The 19986-nt window shown below is 35.3% G+C and overlaps 1 protein-coding gene across 4 annotated transcripts in view; it reads left to right on the forward strand.

Annotated features, from left to right (window-relative positions):
- Positions 1–19005, forward strand: part of LOC137281409 (rho guanine nucleotide exchange factor 7-like) — an 89526-nt gene extending 70521 nt beyond the window's left edge. For 2 of the 4 annotated variants that reach the window (XM_067812614.1, XM_067812615.1), the window contains 3 exons: positions 15449–15521; positions 17111–17165; positions 17603–18392. In XM_067812614.1, the coding sequence (XP_067668715.1) occupies positions 15449–15521; positions 17111–17165; positions 17603–17728 (254 nt within the window). In that variant the 3' untranslated portion in view covers positions 17729–18392. Of the gene's footprint in view, positions 1–5200; positions 5449–15448; positions 15522–17110; positions 17166–17602 lie in introns of those variants that run through there. The other 2 variants (XM_067812617.1, XM_067812616.1) reach the window with 2 other exon arrangements.
- The last annotated feature ends 981 nt before the right edge of the window (positions 19006–19986 follow it).

Here is a 19986-nt window from a genome sequence, read left to right on the forward strand (position 1 = left end):
GAAATGTTTCATTTGCCTTAGTTTGTGCATTTATACAAATGCTGCAATTTTATTTTTAAGCATGAGGCTTAAGTGTCTGTTTTCAGAATTGTTTGAATCTACAGAGTTATGGCTGCAAGTGGCATGATATGCTGTGCAGTTATGTACCTTGGGTGTGCTAGGATCCTGAGATAATGGTTTTGAATCCTAGATTCTCCTTGATTATGATCATTGGCATCACCATGGCTGTCACTGTAGGTATTCACAAGATGTGAAAATGTAGGACTGTGTAACTTCGAGATTTCTTCATATTGAATCTCATAACTGAAAGACTGTTCATCATAGCATAAAACAATATGCACTCACTCTGATTACAAGGGGTTGGTTAACTGCCATAACAAGTTTTCTTTTCAACTACAAGTCAAATTCTACTGTTTACCAGATTTCCTTTCCCTGTCAACCATTTGTGTCTTGGGTTAATACTGGAAATAATTTGGTTAAAGTTTCTTAAAACTTTCATGGAGAACTTAATATCTTTTTATTATGGAGTACTTTAAGACATTGAAGTTTTTTCTCTATAACATCTAAGTAGTCGGCTTTTAAAAAGTATTTTGTGGAGAAGTTTTTAATGACACCTGGTATGGATATTTGCAAACAAGTCAAACTCATTATTTTCTATGTAACCTGTTTTGAGTTGGACTCCCACTTTCCTTAAACTTTCACACCTTCCATCTTTTTATGACTATTTTAGCTTATATCGGGTATGTGTTTAATCCCAGGGGTTTCAGTTATAATGTTTAAATTGTTTCATAGTTTCACACTTAGATGTACGAGTATATTTTGCTACAAAATTAGTTTCTTTTGAAACAAACGTATCTTTGATCTCAAATTTGAGGATGGATTAGGTTGAAATTGTATCATTTGTTAATTGTATCATAAATAAAAAGTCTTCAAAAGTTTAAAAGTGAAAACCTTAACTTTTTTGGGTGTTACAAGCAACACATTTTGTGTGGCCACAGCCAATCTAGGGGGGTCATAGTTTTGTTTTTGTAATATTGTAACCAAAGGGAAAGTTCAAAACTACTGGGTTTACGTTTAGTTTATAATCTGTGGACACAAATTATTTTTTGTTATTTTTATTTATTTGTGCACATTCTTGCCACAGTTTTAAAAGTTGCTCAATTATGTAGAAGAAGCATTTTGTTTATCACCTTGGTGCGATCACTTGATGTTCAGTTTAGGGAAAGTGGGTGTGGTAAAAGCAGGGAATCTCATGCTGCATTTTGTATAATATTTTGAAATAAATATTGTAAATTTTGATTGCTGTGTCCTTGTTTGTACTGCTGTTGTAAGCACTCCCTCTGGCACTGTGTGTTGGTCTATAGCAAGGAATAAATAGTGGACCATTTACTCGAATATCTCGGCTGCATGGAAAACGTAACGATCGTTAATCTTCATTGCTGAGTTTAGTTGCTTTGAAATACAGAGATATTATTCACTCACATTCACCAGAAACATTCTCAATGCATGGTTTTTGTTTGGTGAGTTTTTTTGGATCCTGAGCAGTTATGACCTACAAAGCCCCAAAGAGTTTTCGTTTGTTAGTGATGCCAAAGAATTTTTGATGGAAATTATGAAAATGTTCCCATGCCATCGTCTTCAATTAAATCACAGCTTCAGGGCATACTAACATGAAGTTGTTATCTTGATAAAACATTGACTTAAAAATTGTGTGAGTGAGTGATAAAAATCAAACCAATATTTTCCCCAAGACATTTACATTCAATTTCTCCTCGTCTTAACCCAGTCTGCTTTTTTCTGAAATTTGCTTCACCCAATCTGGTTCACCCATTCCTACAGAAGTGGTTTACCTGGGCACTCGTGGTTTACCTGGTTTACACAAAACCATGAATTGTATTCCTATCCAGTCAGTTTCCCAGTTCCTCCTTTCGGACAACATTTTCATCTGTTATGGTTTTTAGCCGACACATTTTTCTGTATCTGTTATTGCAATTTGTGTTATGGACTAGTGCATGACGTTTCCTGTTGAGAATATTTTTAAATCTGCATAGAATTTCAGGACTGTATGAAACAGATTATGAGGAAAACATTTTTATCCAATAATAAGCATTAAAATAATAGTTAGTACCCTTTTCATGCATGAAGTCTGTCTTAAGTGATTTTTTTCTGCAAGGCAAAGCATTTTTAAAGAATTGGATGACAGATTTTATTGTTCTAAGATATTAAAGCTGGAAAGAAATGTGATATTGGTTGTTCACTTTTCACTGTAACTTTCTGAAGAAGAAAATCTACCTGAAAGTTAGCTTATGTTTTGTTCCAATCTACTGGCAAACATATGTCTTGAAAAATCTGTAAACCAACAAACATGAAAACAGTGGCCTGTAAAATGTACTATTTGCAGACTTGGCACTTTCAAATGATGTGTTCCATATACTGGGTTCACCTGATTGACAGTCAAGTGAGGTCATACAATGGTTTACTTGTCAAGCATGTAATGTGTTTTAAGCCAAGGAGAGCAGCCATGTTGAACAAATATAGGCCATTACCTGCCCCTTTTCCAGAATTTTCTATCGTGTTTTATTTTTTGCAACTTCCAATTTTGATGCTCATGTCACAATGCCCTCATATCCCCTTCAAATACATATTAGGCTATGTCATATTTTTTTTTAATTGCCAGACTGAAACACTCACTCTTTAGGATGCATGTCTTCCTGTTGGTTCGTTACATGTCCCTTGCTTATTTGTTCAAATTTGTGGAATATCAGTACTGACAACAACACTTGTTATTGTCGTCTGAGCAGTGAGGTAGTCTAGTGACTGAAGAATCCACTTGTCATGCAGAAAACCAGGAATGCTGGAATATTGTTGAAAGCACAGTGTTCAAAGATTGTGTTTCAAAGCAATGGGCCATTCTGTCTTGTAAGCTTCAGATATGTGTGATACACCAAAACTTCACAGGACCCATAGATGGAATATTGCTAAAAACGGCGTAAAACCAAACTCACTCACTCACTTTTATGGCCATCACAGTAGACCTAAGACATTCAAATGAGCTACAGTACCTTGGCAATTATTTAATGTTTCACCTGACTGTTGTCAAATGCACAAGCCATTGACTAGTATGTCTAGAATCTATGTAGGTGACAGGTGTGATATATTTGTTGTAGTGCACAGTGTTATGTGAGACCCCAGGTGTGTGATCCTCATTATACCTTCCTCTGTCAGACTTCTGTTTCTCTATCCAGCCCAGCTCTTTCACTGCACTGTATTGGATGAATTGTACTCCTGCATTCCCAACACTTAGCCTTATGACCATGTAGAATTGTAAGACAGAAATATCTCCAAAACATTTCATTCACTCTCATCCCGTCAAATTAATGCTTTCTAAGTAGAGCTTCTTTCTAAGTATGCCAAAACGCCACGGAGACCGATTTGTAATCATTCAGATTTTATTATGTAATATTTTCATTAATTTAGAAAAGGAGTTACCTGATACTGAATAGTGGTGGTCCAAAAGGTGATGTCACTAGTCCCTCCTCCTTTGTGTTATTGTCAGAATAACAGACTTTGCCAATTAAAATAACCCAGTTTGATATTTTATATGTAGGATCTTTGGTCTATCAGATCTGTTTTGGGATTTGAGCATACCAATATGAGGACACTTATAAAACAAGATTAAATATGAGTGTTCTGACACTTCTTAAAAAAAAGTTAAATATGAGGGTTCTGACACTTTAAGCCTAAGGAGTATTCCTGTTAATAGATTACCAGTAATCCATGGTTGTCATAAGTGATGACAAAATGAATCCAGTGGCTTTTTATTCAGATGAAGTGGATTTTTGTTCTCAGTAAACATCAGTGGATTGTCTGGTTCTGACAGCTGAAATATTGCTGTTTATGCAGTTTGGCCTGTTCTAAGACACAGAGCAATTGGTTTGGTATTTAGATATTTTGACTGCTTAAAGCTTGGTTTTAATGATTATCATTTAAGACATATTTCAAACATCAGCACGAACTTCAATTACTTTGGTTAGGATAATAGTAATGTGATTATTATATTCTGAGAATATGTGATGGAAACTGAAAAAGATACATAGCAGACTCGAAAAGGTTCTGGGTAAATATCAGAAATGTGCTTAAAAAGCATCCAAGAAATGAGTCATATTATGCAATTAGAATATTATGATAATTTTTTCATACTGATAATTAATGATAATGTTCTACACACAAGTTATCCAGCTCGACTATTTTATGTAGCAATTACTTCGCTCTAATTCATTATTTCCTCATTTTTCCAACATTGAAAAAATAAAATGCAGAACTAAACTTAATGAAAACAGCAAAAAACTTGTGCACCAAATCAGACAAAACTGTGCATAAAAATGTGCACCACAAAAAAGTAAAGCAATCCAGAATGTGTGGCAGAAACACATGCATGTGATTTCCCTGAGGAGTCTGATGAGATACATAAGGCTATTCAGCTGTAACAATAGCGGAAGATGAAGAACCCTAGGGAGCTCAGCTGCTGCAATTATATCTGATTCCTGGGACCAGATACTGCCAGTTGCTTTGTCAATAATTTTCTTATGCCCGTGAGAAATAGAAAGCCAACAATATATCAAGTTTCACAGGGAAATGGTTGCCAATGTTGAAAACTAGTTGAGGAGACTTCACTTTAAACCTCCCAGAATTAGGGCCACGTTCTCTCTCTCGAACATTCTGTTAAGGGTTTATACATCCTATGAGACATTTAGTCTTTACATGGAGATCATGTAAATGTTTTTGAATCAATTAGAATTGTGTCAGAAATTTAAATAAATTCATATTTATATTCATAATTTTGTGGACACAATGCTTCCATAGGGAACTTTTTAAAATTAGGTACTGTTACAGAAAACAGCTTAAAAAAGCCACAAGGATTCCTCTTGACTGGTCCTTTTCTCACATGTGAAGATTTTGTTGTTATTAACAAAGTAATTGTCCATGGATAATTTTACAGAATTCAATCAAGCTTCATGTACATTTTATTTGCCACAAGAGTATGTACACTTCACCAGATTACTGTTTACTCAACTTGAAAAGATTATATCATGATGGTTGATTGCTCTTGAACCACGGGAGGTAACTCCCAATTATAAAAGGGAAATAACTCATGTCTCATGTGTCCTGCTATCTCTTCATGCTGCTTGCCATGGAGCAGTGGATCTTACAAAACTACGACTCAGCGATGGATCGGGATCCGGATCCGGATCGGGATCAAATTCCAGTGGAGGGGCATACTCAGATCCACTTATCTCCCCTGATTTGGAAGAATATCACTTCCTTAGGGGGCGCCACATGATGCAGGGATTTTGTTGTGCTACTTTTCCCCTTGCAAGAGGATTGGCAAAAACAATTAAACGGTTGTGAATTTTTTCAAGGTTCAACGCGTCCTTCGTCCTTACGGTGCTTATAAATGGATTAGATTATGATATCATAATTAATATTACATATATGGTATATAGAATCGGGTATTATGTGTAGTAAATACACGTTATTTGTGTAGTGGTATAGTATGAGTCTCTGTAAAATGATTTTTTGACATTTCAGTCAATTTGACTCAAGTTGTATAGGACATATTTATCACAACAGTATTCCATATCAGGAGTAAATGGTTTCAGTGAAGCTGAAGGTCACAAGAATATGAAAACTTCAAATCATTTTACAGAGAAAAACTTTCCAACATGGCTGAAAAGTGATTCGTTATGAGCATTGTATATGAATACACAAGCCTGGTTGGCTGTTAAAACAGGAATGACTTCTTTTCTGTGGATTAACTCTATATACCTTTGGCAATTTACTTTTTTATTAGTTTGTTAAGAAACAATATCACTCCTTAATTTTCTTTTCTAATTCCAGTCATAACTAGGGGGAAATGTAAGCCAAATGTGCAAGTCATGTAAGCAAAAGAGAATTTAGTTTGAAAAACTTCAATTTTGGGTTTTTTCCTTTTGTTGAAAAATTATTTGTTCTGAAACAGGAATAAAAAAGTATCTCCTACGAAAATCCCAGACTGGTCTTATCGTGTATTACATGTCTGCAGCAAATATAATAATTGTATTGAAATTTTGGTCCACACAAAGAGGTATGTTAACTAGTTTATTTAATGAAAAATAGTTTGGAATGCTTTCCTTCCCCCTCATGGGAAATTTTTCAGGACATGAAATTCAGCTTTATTATTCAATTAAAATTCAGTAGCTCACATTTTGCCTCCTATTATACAGAAATCAATACATAATATTAAATTAATTTTTTATGATTTTGAATTGTAGTGGAAAGGATGAAAGTCAGTATGGGATTAAAGCTGAGTGAATAATTTTTCCTATGCCTCTGTGACAAAGTGTTATATGTTGAATGTCACTCTCTTTGAAACTAGCCTCTGACAAATTCATATTTTCACATATATTATGACTATAGAATTTACATTAACTGTAGAATAATTATTTATAATAAGGATGCTTAACGGGTATGTTATCTTGTTATGTAGTATATACATATCTATAACATTATTGTTTTTTAGGACTTCAGCAATTCACCCAGACCTCGATTCAATTTGATTTTTGATATTGGACCCTTGATTCGATCATTTTCAATTCACTTCTTCATACAAGTAAAAACACAAGATTTCATTTTACTCTCAGAATCGTTTTGGGTTTTTTTTTTCAGAAATGTTTTAATGTGAAATCCATTGTCAACTTAGCAATTCATATTGAATAAATTAACCATGTATAATATTGATAGTGATTCAATTTTAAATTGCCAAGGAGCAAGGATTGGTGTCAGCCAATCACATTAGGCCATATATCAGCGCAAAATCAAAATTGTGCTCTAGCTGTGTGTAAACAATTTAAATAGGTATTTAAATATCAATGGAAATAGTGATATGGTTATCAAAAATTGAAGTGTCAGATTCGAGTTTCTATTAATCAAACTGAATTATGTGAAAACATATCTTTAACATACATATCTACCTGTGAAGTGGTGAACAGTGAAAGTGCCTCACTGTAAAGCACAACACACTCATTCAACATATTCAAAAGAATTCAGCTGTCAAGCGTGAATTTAACAGCTGAAGTTTGTGATAATCATAACATCACTTTTCAGCCATGTTCTATGGGTTATGTATACACAAGCATCCTTGACAAGTCTCTGTATGTAATGATGATAGATTGTGACTTGTCAGTTCTCGTGAATGTTAATAAAATTCTTAATTGTTATTTTAAAATCATTTGCAAGCATAATCCTGTAGAAAAGTGGAAGCATTTTTATAAGGAAAAAACAACAACTTTTGTTTATGGATTCCCTTCATCCTGATTTATTATATATTATGATTTCTTTATATTTTCTGTATCAATAAAGCACTTTACTGGAAATATATTATCTATAAAGGTACTTATTTGGTATAAATAAGGTGTAAGGCTTAGCATAGATTTTGATTTTTGAAGATAATGTATTAAAGCACTTTACTGGAAATATGTTATGAATGAAAGTTCCTATTTGGTATGAACCCTGTAAGATAGTGAGTGGAGTTGGAAATCCATAGTGAAATGTCTTCATCTTTGTATTCAGATTTTGGGATATTAAAGTGTTTTTAAGAAAGAAAGAATTAGAAAATAATGAGATATTTTTCTTCATGTTTTATTTTTGGCCTTATCAGTTTATGAATTTTTTTTTTCTTAATTTTTTTTGTGGATCTGTGCAAATTTCTGTTTATTTGATACTTCAAATATTTGTGACTGAAATTTAATCAGGTTTTTAATTTTAAACTTTCCTTAAGGGTCTTTTTATGAAGTAAGCTCTGAAACATATGTTTTGCATCCTGAATTTGGCTCATTAAAATTTTTAGTGTATTGTTACGTAAAGAAAAGTCTTTCCATGAGTGGGATGCAAACTTCATGAACCTTGAAACAAATAATGGACACCTTCCAATCAAGTTTGACGATGTGAAACTGCCAAGTAATCAGTTTACATTAAGATAGATGTTTTAATGTTTTAGACGTTGGTCTCAGGCTTGAGTCACCGGTTCCAGTTAACATTAGGAGAAATTAGAAATATTTGCGTATTGTTTGTGAAAATACTCAGATTTACAGTCGCATAAGACTGAGCTTTCCCTGTATAGGTCAGATATAAGCAGGGTTTGTATGCAATGCTGAAAATAATGATCTATAGCTATTTGCTGGCCAAGGAGATCTGTGCTTTAGTTGTATGTCTGAACACTCCATTCAAAATAACATGTGGAAGTAATCTTTAAATAATTGCAATTTCCTTTTGTAACAAAAAGAGTTAAAGTTGTTTTTGTTAATGTTCCTTTTTTTCCTTTTGTTGTTTTTTCTTTTAAATGAAGCGTTTCAACATTCACTCCACACAAGACTGAAAACACTGTTCTTCTTTAAGCCTTTCTGGAGGACAGAATTAAAGGTATTCAGTGTCTGTAAGGCGCCAATGAAAATTGTGTGATAGGTCAGCCCGACCAAAACATACCACATTGCACAATCTATGTTACAACTTCAGAAACATTTTTAGAACATAAGCAATATGTATTCCAAAGAGTGATTGTCATGAACAATGATAGTGACAGAGGTACAAACGTTATTTTTAGGACTGATTTTTCATGGCATCCAAAGTGTCCTGTGAAAAGTAAAATAGCAATACGTACAACAGCAGCAGAAATCTGAGATGTCTCCCTTTTTTATGCCAGGATATGCTATTCAAAGACAAGGAGTTCAAACACTTTGCAAAATCCCAGTTTGGATCAAAATAGCAATTTCTAAGACTTTTGGGTGAATTCTAAGAGGAATGGCAATTTTCTGCGAATCTGCAGATTTAATTCTGCAGCCTGCACACTCGCAGCTGATTTTCAGTGGAAATCACTTTCACCAGTTGCCATCCCTGTCTAGTATCTGTGTTCAATAATGTGTACTGATACAGCATCAACAAAAAATAATTCATACATAGATTCTGATTTTGCCCCTGAAGTTAAAAATAAATGAAAATAAATGAAGAAGCATTAGAATAAATTATCTGTTTAACATTCAGTGGTACAAGGGGTTTGGTTGAAGAACATACACTATATAAGAGTACACCATCTTAAATTGGAGATTTGAAGGTTAAACTGTACCTCTTTGTGAACAGTAGATTATGTATGAAAAGTTTTCTGTATGGTAAATTACTCTTGATTGGTAATCACAGTGTCAATGAGGGCAGTTTGGCCAAGTGGTCAAAACATTCACTTGTCAGTGTGAAGACCTGGGTTTGATTCCCTACATGGGTGCAGTAAGGAAAGCCCATTTCTGGTGTCCCCCACCCAAGCGATGTTGCTGAAAGCAGTGTAGAATCCAAATCGTACCATGTGAAATTTGCATCTATACGATTTTCATTTCAAACAGAAAGAAAACAGCTAGATGCAACTGTTTGATGCAAGATGGTTGTTGAAATTAGTGATCTACAGTGATTTATTAACCCTCTTGAAAACTGTCAGAATCAAGAATGTCAACCCATGTATGGGGCTACTGCCTGGTGCACATGCATCTCATGCGTTGCGTTTAGGGGTGATGATGAAAAGAAATGTTGGTATGTTCACAAGATGTCTGTACTTGCTATCCAGATTGAAAGTTCAGTATATATCCATTTAAACTGTGATATGCAGTAACAAAGTTGATTAAATTGGTTCTTTCACTCTCTCACTCTAATGTTACAATGTCGAAGAAAGTGGAGGGCTACCTAGTGGTCAAACTCGTTACACCGAAGACCCACGTTGATTTCCACACACTGGTACAATATGTGGAGCCCATTCCAGGTGTCCGTGGCTGTGATATTGCTGGAATATTGCTAAATGTGACGTAAAACAAACTCACTCACTCACTCACTCACTCCAACGTCCAAGACATAAAGATGAAAATGTGAAAAAGTAGATTTGAACACCTTTGTCTTTTAGTGTCATACTAACAAAATCTTTTCCTTTTTATTCCAAACATTTGTTTCGTTTGGTCAATTTCTCATCACCAATGCCAATGGCAGGATCTTCTTGGCCAGCAAACATGTAACCATTTTGTATGTGTATAGCAGTTGCACAAATGTCTATATATGCTTTACCCAGTAACCATGACAGTATGTGTTCAGGTAAACGCTTCCAGTCCAGGGTGTTCTTTGAAAATGCCATTAATGTTATATCGACGGTAAGGAACAATTCAAAATGCCTAATTTATCAGTTTTTCTGAAGGAACTGTGGGGTAGCCTAGTGGTTAAAGCATTTGCACATCACAATGAATATCCGGGTTTGATTCCCCACATGGGTACAATGAGTGAAGCCCATTTCTGGTGTTCCCCGCTGTGATATTGCTGAAAGCAGTGTGAAAGACATTCAGACACACTGAGTTTGTCTGGAATTATTTTCTGTGTCATTTTAATTCCAATACTCAATATTTTAAGTGCATATTGATCAGTATCAATAATTAGGGCTGGTAATGTCATATGAAGGGGCCCTGATTGAGTGTTGTCATTCAATCTGCTTGGAATTATTGTTTTGTAGTTATCACCAAGCAGGGTACTCAATATTTGAAGGAAGTAGTGCTTAGTATCCAGAGTCTGGGCTTGTAATACTATGTAGGTGCCCTGATTGAGCGTTTTGATGGAGATGACACAACGAAAGAAGTTGCACAAGTTTGTATCAGATGTTATTTCGCCTTATTGCTGCATGTTCATTCAGGTGTGTGATTTGATTTGTATATAATTTCATCGCCACAATACTCATTCAATTTCATTTGCCAAAGAATATTGTTTATAAATTTTGGAAAGTATTTTTTAATACTATTCTTTTATGGTTTTATAGAAGTTTGGTGCAAGCAACTTTCTATTTTAAACCATACATTTGTTTGTGTTTAATCGTTGACTTTAAACACAGACTCGCTTTCAAATCACTATTTTGATATCTGTTCTTAAACATACAAGACTCTTTAGTATGAATTCCAGTAAACTTTCAGGGGTTAAGCTAGCTTTAATTTAGGAGTTAGATTGTTGTTGGTGTTTTGCTGTGTTTTTTAGGAACATTAAAGACATTTATTCGAGTAAGAAGTGTTGAAAATTTTCATCAGTCCGAATATGTAGTTGATTATCAATGTCTAGAATAACAGAAAACTTTGGCCAATATTGATGAATTTGTTCAGTTGTTTTGATGAATTTGTTAATAATTTATGTTGTATTTTGATGTTGAATTGAGACCTGTCCTTTACTCCAAAGAAAAGCAATTTTTATGCGAGAAAATATCTACAGAGCTATTTATCAATACTAACTACAGCATATATATATATCAACAAGTGCTAGCCATGTATATAAACAATATATATCTTCCTAAGAGACTGTTTCATTTGTGGATGTAAAGTTGATCATAATAAATTTATTTGAAACAGACGTTAGTGTGCATTGTTTATGAGTAGTGTTTCATTGTTTGTTTTGGAGACTTTTTAATAACAGTCAAACACAAATGTTTGGGACTGAAAAATTAAATGTCATAGGAAATTTTGAAATATGGTTTATGGTGTTGTTAGGGGCTTTAAGTGATAAAACAGGAATGAATATTTGGGAACACATGAGAAGAAATTTTCTTGCTATTGTAGGGATGTAAAGCTGAACTTCCTTGTCTGAACACAGATTGGTGGTTAGAGTCAGACTCTTGCGTTCATTCTTCACTTAACCTATTTATGACAACATTCTTTTGAAACTAGGTTTGTGAAATGATTGTCTAGGAGGCCTGTACACACTGTACACACACTGTAACTGTACAGGAGGTTGTAAAGAAATACTAGTGTTTCTGTGTGGTGCTGTGAGATTGTTTTGGTCACAAGATGTGTGATGTGTCACAGGTAAGTGGAGCTTGATGGGTTAGATGCATGGTCAGACTGTGATGTCAGTGTACACAAATGTACTAATATGTACAGGCTCTTAACATACGTAAACTGATGGATCTTGTGATGAGGTTAACACTGAAGAGCTGATCAAACATTGAAATGTTTTGAAAGTTCATGTGTATTATTTGTTGTTGAATGTATTTGAGTGATGTGGGATGTGTCAGTGTTTGACTGATGTTGAAAGCTTTTTTAAGTGATGTTGAATATTTCACCTTTTGACTGAATGAGATTATCAGTGAAATCTTTATCAAACATTGAAATGAAACAAAAATGTTTTGAAAATTCATGTGTTTCATTTGTTGTTGAATGTGTTTGACTGATGTTGAATATTTCAGTGTTTCACTGAATTATGTGGAATATTTAAGTGTTTGAATGAAAGATGTGGAATTCTTAAGTGCTGAATTATATTGTTTCAGTCCAAATGAAGTTTGGTTTGAAGAATGTTTCACTGATTGGTTTAGTTGTGACAAAATGTTTCAGTGTGTGCAAAATGTTTCAGATAGTGAAGCATCTTTTGTATAGTATTCTTAGTGATCGTTATTTGAGCATGTATCTTGCGTTTGAGTGTGTGGCACACGTTTGAACAATGTACCAGTTAATCAGCGTAGGAACAGCATTTCTACATATTTTCTGTGTTTGAGTAGTTGACCATTGATAAGTGTATGACCATTATTGGAGAGTCTGACACAGGGACCACATTTTTAGCGTTTGACAGATAGAGTATGTGACCATTATTTTAGCATAAGACACAGATAGAGAATGGGACCATGTTTTTAGTGTTTGACACAGATAGAATATGTGACCATTATTTTACCATACGACACAAGTAGAGTATGGGACCATGTTTCAAGTGTTTGACTGCTTGAGTATGCGAGTGTTGGACAAAGTGTTTGAGCATTTGATCCTTTGGTTGACTGTATGAATATTGGATATTTGTCTGTGGAGTGTATGACTTAAATGTTTAAGCAGTGAAGTGCATGAAAAACATTTGACAGGATAAACACTGACATTTTCATTACACATAAGGCTATGTATGTATTAACTTCATGTTGCATTTTGAGATTTTTATATCATGTACATATAGATGCATTTTGGTGAAATATTTGTTGATACAGAGACTGGTATTTAGTCTTATCTAACATGGTACGTGGAATGTATACAGTAACACAACATGAAAGTGCATCTTGATATATCATAATAAAAAAATAGTTATGCTCAATTTATGAAAAGATCTAACACTGAAACCAAACTGCATGAGCCAGACCTTAATTTATGAATGGGTATTTTTTAAAAATAATAATACAGGTAAAAAAAATGAATAATTTAATACTTATTTCATTTTATTCTTCGTTAAGTTTGGATGTAATCTCCTGTGTGTTACGTTTCAAAGTATTTGATAAACATATTGGTTCATTTGGAAGATACGTTATTAGTAAATTAAATGTATTTGAGATGCCTCCCGTTCAACCTTCTCAGGTCTGGCAGAGTGGTTTATTTCAAGTTCCTGTCAATGTAAGAAAAAGGAAAAATTGTAAAAGAAGGAAATAGATTACAGTAGACTAACAAAGGAAAACTCTAGGACAATTCTTGTGATTTGATATGAAGTCACTTATGTCAGCTAAACACAATATAAGTTCAAGTAGTTTATAATTACTTGAAAGTTATAATCGTAAGGTATTTCATTGTTCAAAATGTCTTAGGAGATACGTGTATGACAGATATGTATATATATGTATATATATATATGTCCATGTGTCCACGGCTATGAAAATCATTGGGTAGAAAGTTTGATCATGACGAGAACATTGATCTTAACATACGATCAACATTCTTAATGATGAAACAATGGTGCTATGAAAATGTATAAGTTTAAATGATGACAATATTTACCACCACTGGATTATTTTTCTGATTGTACTACATTGTGATCATTAGTTACTTGTTGATTATTTTTGCCATTTTTTTTCTGTTTTTACCATTATTTTTAGTATAGATATAATTGACAGAATGAATTGATAGAAATGTAGTATTGATGCAGACACAGGAATGGATTATGCATTCAAATCCAGAATGCATGGGAAGAGAACCTTGTTACAGTTCGTTCATGTTACATAGGCATGTTTCATCAGTGCATACTCACATTGATGAAATCATGAAGAGTTAAGTCCAACAATATTTGTTATTTAGTGTTGTTATCACAGTTTGCAAAGTTGGTGTTTTATACTATTTCCGCATGTGTAGCAAGTAGATTATTTATGCATGATTAGTTCTGTTTCAGAGTCTCAGTGTATGCATGTTGAGAGTAGTGAAACTCTATTCATGAAATTGTAAAGAAAGCAGATGCAAGCTTTCCTCGTAAACCTACGTTTCATAATTTGATGTAATTATCTTCTGGGAACAGATAAGAAGTAACTGTTTGATGTTTTGACTTATGGAGTGAATTAATGTGTAATTTTATTCATCTTTTTTATTAAAATATATATTTAAATTTAATTTTAATTCTCAAATGATTTAAGTTTGTTCCTCAATGCATGTAGTTTCTCTTCAAGTTTCCAAGTTTTTTATTTCATCTTTTTCATCTACAAGTTACATGTGAATTCCTAATCCAAAATGTTCAGTGTTTTGGGTAATTATTTTATAGAACATTTTATACATGTGTGTATATACACAGAATTATTTACTTCAAACAAAAGGGAAATATATTTCTTTTGGAAAATTACAGGAAAAAACAAATATTAGATTCAACTACTCAGATATATTTTTTTTTCTTGATTCACAACCTTTCTGTAAGGTTTGACAAATGGAAACCTGTGTTATCCCGGAGGGATAGGGTTTTTTTATTTAGCTTTGTCATTCATTTCATGGTTTTTAGTTAGCATTACCCACATATCGACCTAAACAACATTTTCAATTTCTTTTTCTCTGTTTGACTTTTTTGTTTGAACCAAGTACATCTGTACAAAAAGTATGATCAGCCTGACCAAACGAGGAGGGTGGTGGGATAGTCTAGTGGTTACAGCGTCACTCGTCACACTGAAGTCTCGGGTTTAAGTCCCCAAATGGGCACAATGTGTGAAGCCCATTTCTGGTGTCCAGTGTTGCGATATTGCAGGAATATTACTAAAGGCGGCGTAAAACTAAACTCACTTTTTTTTTATGAACTCAAATGTTCTAAGATGAACTGAAATGTTCTGAAATGAACTCAAATGTTCTGAAATGAACTCAAATGTTGTCCATTTTGATGACAAGACTTCAACGTATGCTTAAGAATTAAGTTCAGTTTTGTTGCATGACTAATGAACGCAATTAATGACAAAAGTCATGCTTTGAATTAAACATTTCTGTCTTCTTCTTGCAAGACTTTGCACCAGTGAGACTCTCTCTCTTTCTCTCTCTCTTTCTCTTGTTTTCATTTTGTTTTATTTGCAAATTGTGTTGTCCACGCTTATTTTGTTGTGTTTTTCCTTTGCACCTCTGGTTGTTGTCCTCGTCGTCGTGGTGATCAGACGTTCTTAGTTCCCCCCACGTTCTCATTCCGGACCACGAGAAGATCTTCGATGAGACTGACTTCCAGGAAAAGTAGGTAGCTCACTGGCTGTGTGTATGAAAAATGTTTTGTCACTCAGTATGCTTTTTCATTCTTTTAAATTTCAGTCTGGGTTAGATCTTCAGCATTCTATGCTTGTCGTAAGAGATGACTAATGCGATCGGTTGGACAGGCTTGCTGACTTGGCTGACACATGTTATTGTATTCCCACTGCACAGATCTATGCTCCTGCTGTTGATCTCTGTATTGTCTGGATACTGTTGAGTCTCGACCAGACAATCCAATGATCAACAGCATGAGTATCCATTCATCTACGCAACTGGCATTCAGTGACGTTTCGACCAAGTCAGTGAACCTGAACACCCAATCCTGTTTGTCGCCTCTTATGACAAGCATGGGTCTGAAGATTAGTTCTAACTACGATCTTCAGGGTTTGCTTGAGAATTTCGTGGGAGAATATATCCCAAGCACATCTGCAGGTCATTAGACCCTAATACTGTGGATCAGGGGATTAAAACCTGTAACCAAGCTAGTTGTGTCCTCATTATAAAACTTTGTTACTTGTTGTTCATATCGTTGACCTCTGTTTGCAAGACCATGAGTCCAGTATTAGTGACTGATGCTGCTTGCTGTGTGAATAGTCATTGCTTGCTTTCCAGGCTTCGACTTTTAATCAAATGAGTGTGTTGATAAATGTATTTGATCACAAACCTGATCCCATATCCTTGTCTATATCATCATGAACACCCTCTAATGTTTGGCTTCAGTCCTTGCTCTGAACATTGACTGGGGCGGTGGGGTAGCCTAGTGGTTACTGCGTTCGCTCGTCACGCAGAAGGCCAGGGTTCGATTCCCCACGTGGGTGCAATGGGTGAAGCCCATTTTCTGGTGTCCCCCGCCGTGATATTGCTGGAATATTGCTAAAAATCGGCGTAAAACTAAACTCACTCACTCACTCACTGAACATTGACTGATGTTTTGATGAATTCACAAAATGTACAGAACCATTAATTTTTGAAAACAACCCGGAAAATTACAGTATATCAGGGTGCTGTTGTACAAAGCAACCATATCTCTACGTCAGTCGTAAGTCTGTGGGAAGGTGTGGGAGTCACGATCACCTTATCGTTACGCCAGTCATAAGTATGTGGTAAAGTGTGGGAGTTACGACCACCTTATCGCAACGCCAGTCGTAAGTCCGTGTGAAAGTATGGCAGTTGTGACCACCTTATCTCTACGCCAGTCATAAGTCTATGTTAGGGCATGGGAGTGTGCCCACCGTTATCGCTATGCCAGTCTTAAGTCTGTTTTAAGGTGTGCAAGTGTGACCACCTTATCGCTAGTAATGCCAGTCGTAAGTCTGTGTTAAGGTGTGGGAGTATGACCATACGTCATGTGTATCCATTCATTATCACTGTGTCAGTCGTAAGTCTATGTATAGATGTGAGAAGTTTCTACCACCTTTGTGCTAACATCACTTTGCACAATGGCACCCTGGAGACCATTTCTTACTCAAGACACATTATGTTTTTTCTTGTGCTAGTTGATGAAATTCCTCCTGAAATGTAATAATTAGTTTGCCTCTGACAGTCTCTGACTGTGATGTGTGTCTGTCTTACAGGACTCTGGTAGACACTGTCTACTCTCTCAAGGACAAGGTCAAGGAGTTGGAGCAGGTAAATGCTAGTAACCCACAACTGCTTACCATTTTGTTGCTACTAGTAGCTTGGGAACTGAATACCAATGGTTAGATACTAGTTACACAGAAATTGTTTAGCAATGTGGAATGTAGTTCTCAGGAACGTGCTTATCGATACTAGTTTCCTGAGAACTGCTTATCATTGTGTTTCAACTAGATAACTTGGAAACTGTTGTCCAAAGATTTGATGCTAGTAACACAGAAAATTGGTACCAATATGTAGCATAATTTCAAGGACAGTACTTACCCTAAAACTATTTAGAATTGATATGTTCTAGTTGCATGACGAATGCTTGCCATTTTAATGACCCAAAAATGTCCAAAAATATTATTTGATAATTACTTAAATATTACCAAGAATAAAACAGCTAACCTACAAACCAACATCTGATACTGTGCTCTTCCAACTTTTAGGAGCAGAAGAAGTTGAAGAAAGACATGGAGGATGAACGAAAGGCCCGGAGACGGCTGGAGAACGTTGTCCACAAATCCATGGGGAGCAGACTCTTAGATTCAGTGAACACGGAGAGCGTGTCTTGACCTCAGTCCATCCTTTAAGCTCAATATCAGTGGTCAGTCTCATGTACCCAGTTAAACTAAGTCTCAGCATCTTGAACAATGTCTGAACAGTGTCCTAGGGAACCTTCTGTCTGAACCCTCTACTGTGTAATTCAGGAACACAAGCTTTGTCTGTTTGAGCCCATACAGTATCCTTCAGGGACACAGACTGTGCCTGTCTGAACCTCTACTCTGTACTTCAGGAAGACAAGCGGAGTCTGTCTGATCCTCTGAACCTCTACTGTACCCTTTGGGAACACACACTGTGTCTGTTTGAACCACTTTTTTATCTTTCAGAACCTCTTCTGTGTCTTATAGGAATGGTAACATTGTCTGTCTGAACCTCTGCTGTGACAGTCTGAACCTCTGGTGTAGCTGTCTGAACCTCTATAGTATCCTTGTTGTTATTTTTGAACATGTCTGTGTTTCATGTTGTCATCAGAAGCTGTATTTTGATATTCCCATTTCGAGAGATAGTGTATCTTGCAGTCTGTTGAGTTTGCAAGTCTGAATTGATTTCCAGGGATGCAATGTCTTTCAAAGTCAGTTTTCTGATGCATACAAGTCATGTTAGAGCAGACCTTCATCCTGGTCAAGATATTTAACATCAGTGGAAGGTTAGCCATTGAAAAATTGTGAAAAAAAATCAGAACTTTCACACTGATATTTTAACTGACATGGCTTAAGACTTGAAGCTAGTTACCATACCACTGTAAATGTAAAACTGCTGAAGTAAAGCTGAAATTTTTGTGATGAATATTTATGACAGATGTCATTGAGGTTGATCATTGTTACCAAAGAAACTACACACCAAAAGTTGTCCTCTGGCGTTGTATGTAGTAGAACATAGACTTAATATAATAATATACATAGGTGAGCTTACTAATGAGATATATATTTCATAATGCTCCGCCCTTATAGAATTGCTCTTAGTTTCAGGAATATACCACTCGACTTTTGTTTTGGACAGTCAGACAGGGTTTTTTGCTATATATACTTTGAATATGAAAATCAGTTTGGTGTGAAAAAAGATTTAAATCAGAATTAAAGGTGGAGTAGGAGGTGACATATTTCATGTGACGGTAAGAAATTAACAAAGCATGTCGCTTGAATGAAATTTGGTAGGTTCAGCCAGAAGATGAGGGATCGTCAGGCGATGATCATCTTTGTAGCTTATCGTTCATGCAATATTGCTGTTATATCTTTTTGTCAGAACACATATAGGTCATATTTGATGGGAAATACAGAGAAGTTGGTTGTTATGCCTTGTTAGAAATAAGTTTTCCAAAGATGTTAGTATTCACTGTTTTCATACAGACTGTGACATAATGTTTTTGGTCCCTTTCCACAAAGAGAATGTAGTCTTATGGCTGGCAGAAGTCAGTTTTTAAATCCTGGAGTTCAAATCATCGTAAGTTCTGACTTACATAAGAAAGTGTTAATCTGTAGGATTCAGAGCCCCTTTGACAGTGTTAAATTACAGGAATTTGATCATCATAGCACTTTGACTTGCCTTAGACAGTCTTAAATTATGGGAATTTGATCATCTTAGCACTTTGACTTGCCTTTTGACAGTGTTAAATTACGGGAATTTGATCATCTGAGCACTTTGACTTGCCTTTTGACAGTGTTAAATTACGGGAATTTGATCATCTTAGCACTTTGACTTGCCTCAGACAATGTTAAGGTGTCACACCATGAATGTCTGTAAAATTGGTGGCAAAGGAATTACAATCATCGTAATACTAAGAGTGTGTTAAGTATGAGAATTACAGCTTGTTCACCTAGACCTGATCGAGTGAATACTTACGCATTGTATGGCTGTGTCACAACTGGTTGGGTTTATTATTGTGAAGGGGTGCACTTTTGTCTGTTGATTGTCAACATGTCCAAACAGGCGACACAAGGTCGCTGTTTAACATTCTTTGCTCCCCTATTTAATGATGTGAACTCGACCTACCAAGTGACCTGCTGGGTCATGAATATGTAGGGTAGCTCAGGTCAAGCTGAACATGCTATACATGGTATGACTGTCTTGAGACAGTGTCAAAGTGCTGGATTCCACCTCCCCATTCCGTACTATCGGAATCCCGTGAGATGTGCGCATGCGCTGAAACATCAGTTCGTGTGAGTTGCTTCATCAGTCGACAGCCTCCATATAAGTTCCAAGAACTTTTATTTACATAGTTAATAGACAGGATAAATCATCGATCAGAAATCGCCAGACACTTTCTGGTTGT

This window comes from Haliotis asinina, chromosome 4 (genome assembly GCF_037392515.1).
Source record: "Haliotis asinina isolate JCU_RB_2024 chromosome 4, JCU_Hal_asi_v2, whole genome shotgun sequence".
Taxonomy (NCBI): Eukaryota; Metazoa; Mollusca; class Gastropoda; order Lepetellida; family Haliotidae; genus Haliotis; species Haliotis asinina.